The 13,167-nt window shown below is 34.2% G+C and overlaps 1 protein-coding gene across 1 annotated transcript in view; it reads left to right on the top strand.

Moving 5' to 3' along the window:
* Positions 1 to 13,167, top strand: part of MAN2A1 (mannosidase alpha class 2A member 1) — a 211,809-nt gene that overhangs the window by 29,462 nt on the left and 169,180 nt on the right. The window contains exons 2-3 of the mRNA XM_036735899.1: positions 853 to 1,116; positions 3,696 to 3,840. Of these exons, the coding sequence (XP_036591794.1) occupies positions 853 to 1,116; positions 3,696 to 3,840 (409 nt within the window). The remainder of the gene's footprint in view (positions 1 to 852; positions 1,117 to 3,695; positions 3,841 to 13,167) is intronic.

Genomic DNA, 13,167 nt, shown 5'->3' with positions numbered 1-13,167 from the left:
CTGTGTTTCTCATAATTGAGATAAGTATCACTTTTTTTCCTTAGCAAGTATTCTAAATGGGCTTTTAATGGATTATTAAATTATTATATTATTACCCTTTTTTAAAAAATCAGTGGTATGGGGTGGGATGAGGAGCAAATAAAAGTGACTTCTGGATTTAGAGCTATCTTGGAAGATTTCAGTGTCTTCTTTTGCTTTTAAATATTGTGTATGCCGAGGCTTATGCTTCCTAAGAGTCATGTTCTCCTTGGAATATTATGCTAATTAATAATACTGTGTTATAATATTATAAAGCCAAATAAAAACTGTTTGGATGACCAAATGATTCGCATTTATCTGCACCACTATTGCTTTTATTTAAGTAGGTAGTTAATACTGTACTGAAGTTTGTGGTTGATAGTTGATCTTGCTCAGGGATGTCAAGAGGCAGTTTTTGTATTCTTTGTAACTATATATTAGAAGCAATTGTTTCAATTTTTAATTTTTTTCTGTTTGTTTCTAGTAATTCATTCCAAGAAAGCGTTCCGTAGGACTCCAGACTATGAAATATTAGGTTAATACTTGATGTGTTGCATCCAGTTTGGGGATTTCCTAATAATTAAATCTTGAATGCTTGAGGCCTTTTGCTGTGTGCTATAATTATCACAAAAAGTGATTCCAACTGTGGTAATTATTTTATACTGTGAACTGGTGTGCATAAACTTTTTTTTTTTTTTGCCTCCTACCAGCTGTTTGTGTTTTCCAAATTCCTCCTGGTATTAAAGGGCTGTGGAATTTGATCAGACATTTAAGGAAAGAAAATAGTGTATAAACAGAAGAATAATAGTTTTTGTGCACTTTATTTTATTGCAGGCCCAGCTTTCAATATTGCAAGAAAAAATAGACCATTTAGAGCGTTTGCTGGCAGAAAATAATGAAATAATTTCAAACATTAGAGACTCTGTCATCAATTTGAGTGAATCTGTGAAGGATGATCAGAAAAGCCCACAAAGTAATAATAATGTCAGTCAAGGATCCATCTCTGATATTATGCCATCTGTTCCAGTACCTTTCCTGAATCAACCTGAAGACTGTTCATTTGCTTCAGAAAGTGGAAATCAGAATTCAGATGTACAGGTAATACACATGTGTAAATAAGCCTTGTTTTGTCTTTCTTACTTTTTCAGAACTTTTCAGCTCTATTACTGTTTGACGTCAGTCTTATTTTTCTCCTCTTTACCCCCAAAATGATACTCTTCTGAATTTGTTTTCAACCTTATGTTTTTTAGTGAAGGCCTTTTTATAAAAGCATTGCTTATGTATTTTGGAATATTTGAAAACAGTAACACCAACAGATTGTCTAGATATTTGTATTTTTGCCTTCTTTTTAAAGGTTACTGTATCTTACTATTTAAGATTTGCTCTTTTTGATTTTGGTGCAAATCATTCCAGATCTTTGAATTTTCTGCATATACTTTACTGTTAATGATTTTTACTTTTTGTTTTAACATGGTTTTCATTGTGCAAAAATACTTTTACTGTATTAATTAGGGTTTTCTTTTTTGGTCACATGTATAAGAATAATGAAAAATTAATGTGAATATATGGTGAAGCCATACTTTTGCCAATTAAATTTTTCCATATGAATTTTCCCATATGGTAGATTGTATTGAACCTGTGACTTCATAGGTTTAGTAAAAAAAGAAATATATATTAGAAGCTTAGAATATATTTCAACACTGAAACCCAGATTCAGTTGTGTTGAATTATAGTCCTACCAGTGTGTAGCTATCACACTCTTCCATGCCTAATCATCCAAAGTGATTAGTTTTATTTGTCCTTAAATTGGCATTAGAAATCTAACAAAGGTACTGCATATACTGCTAATCTTTAGGATCTGAGTTAGATTTGTGCTTTTTTGATCTGTCCATTTTTTTTCATTTTAACGATATGATTGGCCCACCTCTTTATCTGCTTTTACATGTCTTTAATCTCTTTCATGCCACTACTTATATGAAAGTCATTTTTAGCAAGGTGCTGTAGTCTCCTTGTGCCCAGCTTGTATTTACATTGCTTTTTGGGTTATTTGTTGTTGTGATTCTTTTTTTTTTAATTAAATTTTTTTATAAGATTCTGGAGTGGCTTGTCAATTTCTTCTCCAGCTCATTTAACAGACGAGGAAATTGACGCAGACAGGGTTAAGTGACTTGCCCAGAGTCACACAACTAGTAAGTGTCTGAGGCTAGATTTGAATTCAGGATGCTGGGTCCTCCCAACTCCAGGCCTGGCACTCTACCCACTGGTACCACTTAGCTGCCCCTGTTGTAATTCTTATGAGATCAATGTGTTTATTCATAGTTTTAAAGTATTGCTGGAAAAATATTGATGTTAAGACATGGGCTTTTGAGGCAGCAAGTAATTTAGGATTATTGAAAGCACTGTGAAATTTCCTAAAACATCTCATTTCTACTCTATTCCAGGCCCACCTAATTTATCTTTTCATAGGTCCTACATAAGATAGAGGTGTTGCTGAGTAAGTCATTGAACCTCCCATCCAGTTTCATGTCATATTCTAAAGAAATGTATTTTTATCTACTTTTCTCTGTCTTCTTAAAGTAAATGGTTAAATCAGTCTCTTGCATTGTTATATTATGTGTAATCCTTAGTACCAGGGAGACGGTTTTGTAATCTCTGTGTGTTGTAATTAATACCATATGATCTGACAATAGGAGCATTTGTTTGTACTTTGCACAGGGCCTCTTCCATGATGATGGTGAATTTGAAATAAATTATAATATGCAAAAACTCTTACAATCATATTAAATCAGACATCTTTGGTTTTTTCTAGCTTGCTATTAGTTTACAGTGAATTTTAATAAGAAAGATTACATCACTTACTGCGTGACCTGAGCAAGTCCCTTAACCTCTGGGCCTCAGTGTTCTCATGAATAGAGGTTGGGCTCGACCTTGAAGGTCTCTTCCAAGTCAAAATATTTGACCTCATAACCAAGACAAAAACTTTTATTCTTTAATAAACATCAAATAAAATTAATACCACCACATAAAAATAGAATAAGAAGAGTTGTATGTGAAACCACAAATCTCTATCATGTGCAGCTTGCTTTTCCTTTTAAGTGTGTAATAAGTTCACCATGTTTCTTTCAATGTTCTGCTTGTCTGTCTTTAAAAGCGAAACTTAAAATTAAATAGGGAATTTTAATGTATGTAAGTAACTTCTTTCAAAATAGTTATCTATCACAGTGAGTATTTAGTTGCATTAAGGATAAGTTGATTTACTTCCTTAGAGTATCTGTTAGTGGTTGGTTTCATGAATGGTGTGCTTGGGAATGTTTATCACTTGTTGGCCAAACTTCTGTTAATAAGCCTTTCCAAACTTAGGCTGGTCCTTGAACAACAGATTATCTATGGTACTTTGCAGGGCTGTCTGTGTACCTTGGTGGGACATGTTGGCTAGCCTTCAAGAATCTGGGATCACAGTGAGGAAAAAGACTAGAATATCAATGATGGGATAAAATCATATATGCATTGAATTATCTAACACTTGTTATCTTTTAGAATATTTTGCTGTTTTATATTTCTTATATAATTAAGTGAATAATATCCTTGAATATCAATGATCACAATTGACATTGGGTAAATAATGTTTTTACACTAAGTGAAACTCACATTGAGCTTTTTTTTTTTTTAATTTTTAGATGTTGAATGTTTATAGCCTTCTTCCATTTGACAATCCAGATGGGGGAGTTTGGAAGCAAGGATTTGACATTACATATGAAAGTAATGAATGGGACAGTGAACCCCTTCAAGTATTTGTTGTGCCTCATTCACATAATGACCCAGGTAAAATTTTCACAGTAAAAAGGTGATGAGATTTTGTAATTTCTAGTTGTTGAAACATTTAAAAGTGTAGACATTTTGAATGAAAAATCTGTGCTATACCTTTCTTACTGAAATTCTTAAACACTGATTCTTAAGTGTCTCAATTTGGATGAAATAATACTAAATGAAAGTATTAGATGAAAAAAATCACTTAGATGACAGATTTTGATGGTATTTTAATTTCTTTAAATTAAAATTTCTTTTGTTACATTTCAGGTTGTGAACTGTCTTCCTTCCTCCCTCCCAAACCCTCACTAAAGAAGGCTATCATTTGAGATTTAGAAACATATGTTAAGCCATATTATGCATACTTCTCTTTATCAGTTCTTTCTCTGGTGATGGATAGTATCTTCCTTTCTACGTCCTTTATAGTTGATTTGAGCATTGTTCTTACTGTATACGCTGTTTTCTTGGTTCTGCTCACTTCACTTTTCAATCAGCTCATCATTTCTTACAATACACTAGTGTTCTATCACAATCACATACCACAATTTGTTTAGCCATTTCCTCAATTTACAATTCTTTGCCACCGCAAAGAGAGCTGCTATAAATATTTTAGAACATATAAGTTCTTTTCCTTTTTTCCTGATCATCTTGAGAAAATAGACCTAATAGTGATATTGCTGAGTCAAAGGCATACACAGTTTTGTAACTCTTTTGGCATAATGGTTGGATCATTTCACAGTTCCACCATGAGTGAATTAGTGCCCCCAATTTTTCTACATCCCCTTCGATATATGTCACTTACTCCTCCTATCATTTTAGCCAATCTGTTAGCTGCGAGATGATGATTTCTCTAATCAATAATGATTTAGAACTATATATAGTTTTGATTTCTTCTTTGAAAAGCTGCCTGTTCATATCCTTTACCATTTATCAGTTGGGTAATGGCTCATATTCTTAGAAATTTGACAAAGATCCCTATATGTTTAAGATGTGAGAAACTGTATCTGAAGAACTGTATATAAAATTTTTTCCCAATTTTCTACTTTTCTTCTGATTTTAGCCATATTGGTTTTATTTTACAAAATGTTTTAAATTTATTATACTCAAAATTATTTATTTTATATCTCAAAATGCTTGCTATCTCTTGTTTATTTATAAATTCAATTATGATAGGTAACATGTTCCATGTTCTTCTAATTTTCTTATTACGTCTCTTTATATCTAGGTCATGTAGCCATTTTGATTTTATCTTGGTAAATGGCATCTGTCAGACTGCTAGAAAGCTTTCCCAACAATTTTTACCAAATAGTGTATTCTTATCCCCAATACTTACATCTTTACATTTGTTAAACAGGAGGTTACTATAATCATTTTTACTGTGCATTGTATGTCTACTCTGTTCTGCCTATCCACCTTTCTATTTCTTAGCCAGTTCCAGATAGTTTGGATATAATTTCTGCCTATAGTTTAAGATCTGGTATTGCTAAACCTCTTTTCTTTCTTTTTTCTTTTCTTCATTAGTTCCTTTTATATTCTTGACCTTTTGTTCTTCCTAATGAATTTTGTTATTATTTTTCTTGCTCAATAAAATAATGTTTTGGTAATTTAATTAGGATAGCATAATTAGATTAGTTTAGGTAGAATTGTCATTTTTAAAAAAATATTGGCTCTGTTTTCCCATGAACAATTACTATTTCTCCAATTATTTTAATTTGACTTTATATTAAAAATGTTTTATAATTATGTTCATGTAGTTTCTAGGTTTATTTTAGTAGGTATACTCCCACATGTATTATATTGTCTATTGTTCTTTCGAATGGGGTATCTCCTATCTCTTGATGCAGGGTTTTGGTGATATATAGAAATACTTATTTATGTGAGTTTATTTCATATCCTGCTACTTTGCTAAAATTGTTGTTTCTACTGACTTTTTAATTGCATCCTTAGGATTTTCCAAGTAGATCATCATATTGTCTGCAGAGAGAGATAGTTTTATTACCTTATTGCCCAGTCTGATTCCTTCAATTTTCTTCTCTTAGTGGTATTGCTAGCATTTCTTATACAATATTGAATAAAACTGGGGATAAATGGTCATCCTTTTTTCACTCCTGATCTTATTGGTAAAGCTTCTAGCTTATCCTCAGTACAAATAATGCTTGCTGATGGTTTTAGGTGGATGCTTATCATTTTAAGGAAAAATCCCTTTATACCTATGCGTTGAAGTATTTTTTTCTCTCTTTTTTTATCCTTTTTTTTTTTGGAGGGGGGAAGGCAGGGCAATTGGGGTTAAGTGACTTGCCCAAGGTCACACAGCTAGCAAGTGTATCAAGTGTCTGACATAATCATATGATTTTTGTTACTTTTTTATTGATATGATCAGTTATGTTAATAGTTTTCATTATGTGAAACCATCCCTGCATTCCTAATATAAATCCCACTTGGTTACCATATATATAATCTTTGTGTTATATTGTTTTAGTCTTCTGGCTAGTATTTTATTTCAACTTTCTGCATCCATATTGTCTTTCATATCCATATGAATTTGAGCTATAATTTTCTTTCTCTGCTTTTGCTCTTGCTAGTTTAGGTATCAGTACCATATTTATTTCATAAAAAGAATTTGGTAGAACCCTGCTTTGCCTGTTATTCCAACTGCTTTAATAAATTAGTTGATCTTTAAATGTTTGGTAGAATTCAGTTGTAAATCCATGTGGTCCTGATGCTTTTTTCTTATGAAGCTTATTTATGGCCTGTTCATTTTATTTTTCTTAAATAGTTTTATTTAGTTAGTTTTTTCTTCTGTTAATTTAGGCACTTTATATTTTTGCAAATAGTCTTCCATTTCACTTAAATTGTTAAATTTATTGGCATATAATTGGGCAAAATAACTCCCTATAACTGCTTTGATTTCATCTTCATTATTGGTATATTTACCCTTTTCATTTTTGATACTAGGATTTGGTTTTCTCTTTTTTATATTAATGGTTTATCTTTTTCTTTCATAAAACCAACTTCTAGTTTTATTTATTAATCTAATGGTTTTCTTAAATTCAGTTTTATTAATCTCACCTTTAATGTTTAGAGTTTTCAATTTGCTTTTTAATTGGGAATTTTAAATTTGTTCTTTTTCTGTTTTTCTTTTTAAATTGCAAACTCAGTTATTATATTCTTTCTCTATTTTACTGATGTAAGCATTTAGAGATATAAATTTTCCTTTGATTACTGCTTTTGCTGCATCCCATAGGATTTGATATATTGTTTCATTATGATTATTCTCTTTAAGTGAAATTATTTATTGTTTCTATGCCTTGATCTTCAACCCACTCATTCTTTAAGATTAGATTATTTAGTCTCCAATCAATTTTAAATCTGTGTTTCCATGGTCCTTTATTGAATATAATTTTTATTGCATCATGTTCTGAAAAGGATGCATTTAGTATTTCTGCTTTTCTACATTTTGATATAAAGTTTATATGCCCTCATATATGTTAATTTTTGTACATGTACCATGGACCCCTGAGAAAAAGGTGTATTCCTTTCTACTCCCATTCAGTTTTTTTCCCCAGATGTTTGTCATATCTAGCTTAACTAAGAATCTTTCATATCCTTGACTTCTTTCTATGTATTTATTTATTCGTTTATTCATTTATTCATTCATTCATTCATTTATCTATTTGTATTTAGTTCTGAGAGGGGAAGATTTAAGTCCTTTACTATTATAGTTTTGCCGCCTCTTCCATCTGTAATTAATTTCGCTTTTCCTTTAAAAATTTGGATGCTGTTCTATTTGGTACATGTAGGTTTAGTATTGCTATTTTTTCATTATCTATGTTATTCTATGCTAATTATCTACCTTTTATCATAATATAATTTTCCTGTTTTCTCTTTTAATTAAATCTCTTCTAACTTTAACTTTGTCTGAAATCATGATTGCTACCCTTGCTTTTTTTGTATCAGCTAAAGCATAATAAATCGTACTCCAGCCCTTAATTTTTACTTTATGTGTATCTCTCATTTTTAAATGTGTTTCATGCAAATAACACATTTTTGGAATCTCGTTTTTAATCCATTTTACTACCATTTCCATTTTATGGGCAGGTTCATCCCATTCACATTCAACATTGTAAACACTAGTTGTGCATTTCCCTTCATCCTATTTTTGTCACTGTCTTTCTCTCCCTCCCTTTTTGCCCTATTTTTAAAATATTTTATTTTTAATTTTTGGAGTAAAACAAGTGTTTCCATAACCTGGTTGAATAAAAAGTTAATTGCACATGAAACTGCAAATCTGTTATTTACAACTTGCTATTTTAAATATATAATAAATTTACCACGTAAATTTCATTTTTCTCCCTGCCCTCACCCTAGAAATGGTTACCATTAGACCAAAATAGATGCGCGCGCACACACACACATACATACATCTGTATTTATCATTTTATACATCTATGCATTTCTCTTTTGGCCGGAAACCCTGAGTGTCTTCCTTTCCCAGTTTGTTTTTTTCTTAGATTAAAGGGGCATCCTTTGGCTTCTTAAATATCCCTAATCACTGAATGGGCATTGCCTCAATCGAAGTGAGTACTTGGAAAAACCTTAACTTAAAAAGTCCAAGTTCTCCCCCTACATTCCAGGCCCCCATTTGCTCAGATCTATATCTGGCCCCTGGACCCAGATGGCTCTGGAGAAAAAAGTGAGGCTGATGACTTTACACAGCCCTCCTTCGCTAAAATCCAATTCGCTTGCAAGTCAGGGCATCAGCTTCCTGATGTCATGGTCCTTTTGGAGAATGAAGGACAAATGACGACTATAATGTTCCTTTGAGTTTTCATCTTGGGATCTCTTTTAGGTGGTGGTTGATGCATTTTTTTTTCTGTGTCTACTTCACCCTCTCAATCTAAAACTTCAATGCAATTTTCCTTAATCTCTTGAATTTTAGTGTCTAGATTTTTTTTTATAACTTTCCAGTAGTCCAACAATTTTTATGTGGTCTCTCCCTGATCCATTCTTCAGGTCAATTGTTTTTCTAATGAGATGTTTCACATTTTCTTCTACTTTTTCATTCTTTTGATTTTATTTTATTATTTCTTGGTGATTTATGCAGTCATTAGTTTCCCCTTGCCCAGTTCTAATTTTTCCCCCCAATATATTAATTTATTTATTTTTAGTTTTCAACATCCACTTACATAAGTTTTTTTTCATCTTAACAATTATTTTGTTGTTTAATATTTTAGTTTTCAACATTGATTTCCACAAGATTTTGAGTTACAAATTTTCTCCCCATTTCTACCCTCCCCCCACTCCAAGATGGCATATATTCTGATTGTCCCTGCTCCTCAGTCAGCCCTCCCTTCTGTCACCCCACTCCACCCCATCCCCTTTCCCATTGCTTTCTTGTAGGGCAGGATAGATTTCTATGCTCCATTCCCTATATATCTCATTTCTCAGTTGCATGCAAAAACAAATTTTTTTTGAGCATCTGCTTTTAAAACTTTGAGTTCCAGATTCTCTCCCCTCTTCCGTTCGCACCCAACCTCTCTAAGCAGGCAAGCAATTCAACATAGGTTACACATGTATCATTATGTAAAACACTTCCACAATACGCATGTTGTGAAAGACTAGCTATATTTCCCTCTATCCTATCCTGTCCCCCTTTGTTCAGTTTTCTCCCTTGACCCTGTCCCTTTTCAAAAGTGTTTGCTTTGGATTACCTCTTCCCCCATCTGCCCTCCCTTCTGTCATCCCCACTTTTTTATCCCCTTCCCCCTACTTTCATGTGGGGTAAGATACCCAATTGAGGATGTATGTTATTCCCTCCTCAAGTCAAATCTGAATGAGAGCAAGATTTACTCATTCCCCTTCACCTGCCCCCTCTTCCCTTCCAACAGAACTGCTTTTTCTTGCCACTTTTATGCGAAATAATTTACCCCATTCTCTCTCTCCCTTTCTCCCTCTCTCAATATATTCCTCTCTCACCCCTTAATTTTATTTTTTTAGATCTCATCCCTTTATATTCAACTCACCCTGTGCCCTCTGTCTATATATATGTATATTCCTTTCAACTACCCTAATACTGAGAAAGGTCTCATGAATTATACACATCATCTTTCCATGTAGGAATGTAAACAAAACAGTTGAACTTTAATAACTCCCTTATGGTTTCTCTTTCTTGTTTACCTTTTCATCCTTTTTTGATTCTTGTGTTTGAAAGTCAAATTTTCTATTCAGCTCTGGTCTTTTCACTGAGAAAGCTTGAAAGTCCTCTATTTTATTGAAAGTCCATATTTTGCCTTGGAGCATGATACTCAGTTTTGCTGGGTAGGTGATTCTTGGTTTTAATCCTAGCTCCATTGACCTCCGGAATATCGTATTCCAGATTCCAATCTAACTTTAAAGGTTATATTTTATTCAGTGGTCTTTTGGACCTCCTTTTCCATTTGAGTAATTCTGCCCTTCAAGGCATTCTTTTCCGCATTGGCTTTTTGGAGCTCTTTTGACATTTGGGTCAGTCCATTTATTTATTTATTTATCTATCCATTCATTCATTCATTCGTTTATTTATTTTCGCTTTTTGGCAGGGCAGTTGGGGTTAAGTGGCTTGCCCAAGGTCACACAGCTAGTACATGTGTCAAGTGTCTGAGGCCAGATTTGAGCTCAGGTCCTCCTGACTCCAGGGCCAGTGCTCTACTCACTGCGCCACCTAGCTGCCTCCTGGTCTGTTTTTTAGGGTGTTATTTTCTTCAGTATTTTTGAATGTCTCCTTTAGCAAGTCATTGACTTACTTTTCATGGTTTTCTTGCATCACTCTCATTTCTCTTCCCAATTTTCCCTCTACTTCTCTTACTTGCTTTTCCAAATCCTTTTTGAGCTCTTCTATGTCCTGAAACCAATTCATATTTTTCTTGGAGGCTTTTGATGTAGGCTCTTTGACTTTGTTGACTTCTTCTGGCCTTATGTTTTGATCTTCTTTGTCACAAAAAAAAGATTCTAGAGTCTGAGTCTGTATCCTTTTTTGCTGCCTGCTCATGGTCCTAGCTAACTATTTGACCTTTGAGCTTTTTGTCAGGGTATGACTGCTTGTATAGTAGAGAGTGCTTTGTCCCAAGCTTTAGCGGCTGCATTGCTGTTTTCAGAGCTACTTCTGTTCCACTGTCACTGCAAGCTCTGGCACAGCAGCACTCCTCCTTCCCCAAGAACCCCCAGCCAGGATCATGACCCAGATCCAAGCAGGGCACAGCAAAACAATCTGCCTCTGTGCCAGCAAAGCGCTCCTTGCACTCCTGCTCTGATATGTTCCTTGATTCTTCCCACCTTGTTAGCCAGGGACTCCATAGCGGCCGATGCTGGAGCTCTGGAAGCAGCCACAGGAGCTTCCCGCTGCTGCCACCACCGCACCACCACTTTCACTCTGATCCAGCAGTTTTCCCATTAACCTGCTCAGTGGTCTTTGGCGTTTGTGGGTTGAGAAGTCTGGTAACTGCTGCAGCTCAATGGTTCATGGCCCTAAGGCCTACTCTGGCTGACTCCTGGTCTGATTGGTCCTGGCCTGGCCCATGTTGGGCTGTCCTGTGCTCCCAGCACTGTGCGATAGACCCTTCCCAGCGACCATCCAGGCTCTCCTGGGTTAGAGAACTGCTTCCCTCTGCTATTTCTTGTGTTCTGCAGCTCTAGAATTTGTTCAGAGCCATTTTTTACATGTGTTTGGAGGGATTTGGGGGAACGCTTAAGCAAGTCCCTGCTTTCCACCCACCATCTTGGCTTTGCTCCCACGTACATAAGTTTTAAATTTTCACCCCCTTCTTCCACCCACATCATTTCTTATAGCACAATAGTATTCCATTTCATTCTTATACCACAACCTGTTCAGCCATTTCCCAATTGATGGACATTCCCTCAATTTTGAGTTCTTGGCCACCACAAAGATAGCTGCTATAAGTAATTTTGTACATGTCGGTCCTTTTCCCATGTTTTATGACCTCTTTGGGATACAGCTCAAGAAGTGATATTGCTGGGTCAAAGGGTATGCACATTTTTATAGCCCTTTGGGCATAATTCCAAATTATTTCTCCAGAATGGTTAGATCAGCTCGCAGCTCCACCAACAATGAAATAGTGTTCTGACTTTCCCACATCTTCTCCAATCTGATAGGTGTGATGTGGTACTTGAGTTGTTTTATTTGCATCTCTTTAATCAGTAGTGATTTAGAGCATTTTTGCATATGACTATAGATGGCTTTAATTTCTTCCTCTGAAAACTGTGTGTTTATATTCTTTGACAGCTTATCAATTGGGGAATGACTTGTATTCTTGTACATTTGACTCAGTTCTCCATGTCTTTTAGAAATGATGCCTTTATCAGAGACATTAGTTGTAAAAAAATTTTCTTTCCCAGTTTTCTGCTTCCCTCCTAAACTTGTTTGCACTGGCTTTGTGTAAAAACTTTTCAGTTTAATATAATCAGAATTATCCATTTTACATTTAATAATGTTCTCTATCTCTTGTTTGGTCATAAATTCTTCCGTTCTCCATAAATCTGACAGATAAAATATTCCTTGCTCTCCTAATTTGTTTATGGTATCAACCTTTATACCTAGATCATGTTCCCATTTGGACTTTATTTTGATATATAACATCAAACATTGGTCTATGCCCAGTTTCAGCCATACTATTTTCCAGTTTTCCCAGCAGTTTTTGTCAAACAGTGAGTTCTTATGCCATAAGCTCTGGGGTCTCTGGGTTTATCAAACAGCAGATTGCCATAATTATTAACTACTGTGTCTTGTGTACCTAACCTCTTCCACTGATCTACCCTCCTCTTAACCAGTACCAAGTGGTTTTGATGATTGTTGCTTTATAATACAATTTAAGATCTGGTATGGCTAGGTCACCTTCCCTAGCATTTCTTTTCATTAATTCCCTTGATATTCTAGACCTTTTGTTTTTCCAGATGACTTTTGATATTTTTTCTAGCTCTATGAAATAATTTATTGGTAGTTTGATTGGTATGGCACTGGATAAGTAAATTAATTTAGGTAGAATTGTTATTTTTCTTGTATTAGCTTGGCCTATCCATGAGTAATTGATGTTTTTCCAATTATTTAGATCTGACTTTATTTGCGTGAAAAGTGTTTTGTAATTATGTTCTTTCTCTTGCTGTTGGGCCATTTCTAATTTTTAAGGAGTCATTTTCTTCGGTAAGTTTTTGGATCTCTTCTTCTAATTAGTTGATTTTCTTTTCATATTTTTCTTGATTTTCTTGCATTACTTTCATTTTTGCCTTAATTTTTTCTGAATCTCTCTTATTTGATTTCTTTTATTTTTTTTATTTTTTAGTTGCATGCAA

This window comes from Trichosurus vulpecula, chromosome 1 (assembly GCF_011100635.1).
Source record: "Trichosurus vulpecula isolate mTriVul1 chromosome 1, mTriVul1.pri, whole genome shotgun sequence".
Taxonomy (NCBI): Eukaryota; Metazoa; Chordata; class Mammalia; order Diprotodontia; family Phalangeridae; genus Trichosurus; species Trichosurus vulpecula.
The sequence above is the reverse complement of the archived record's forward strand: the minus strand, read 5'-3'. Positions and strand labels throughout refer to the sequence as shown.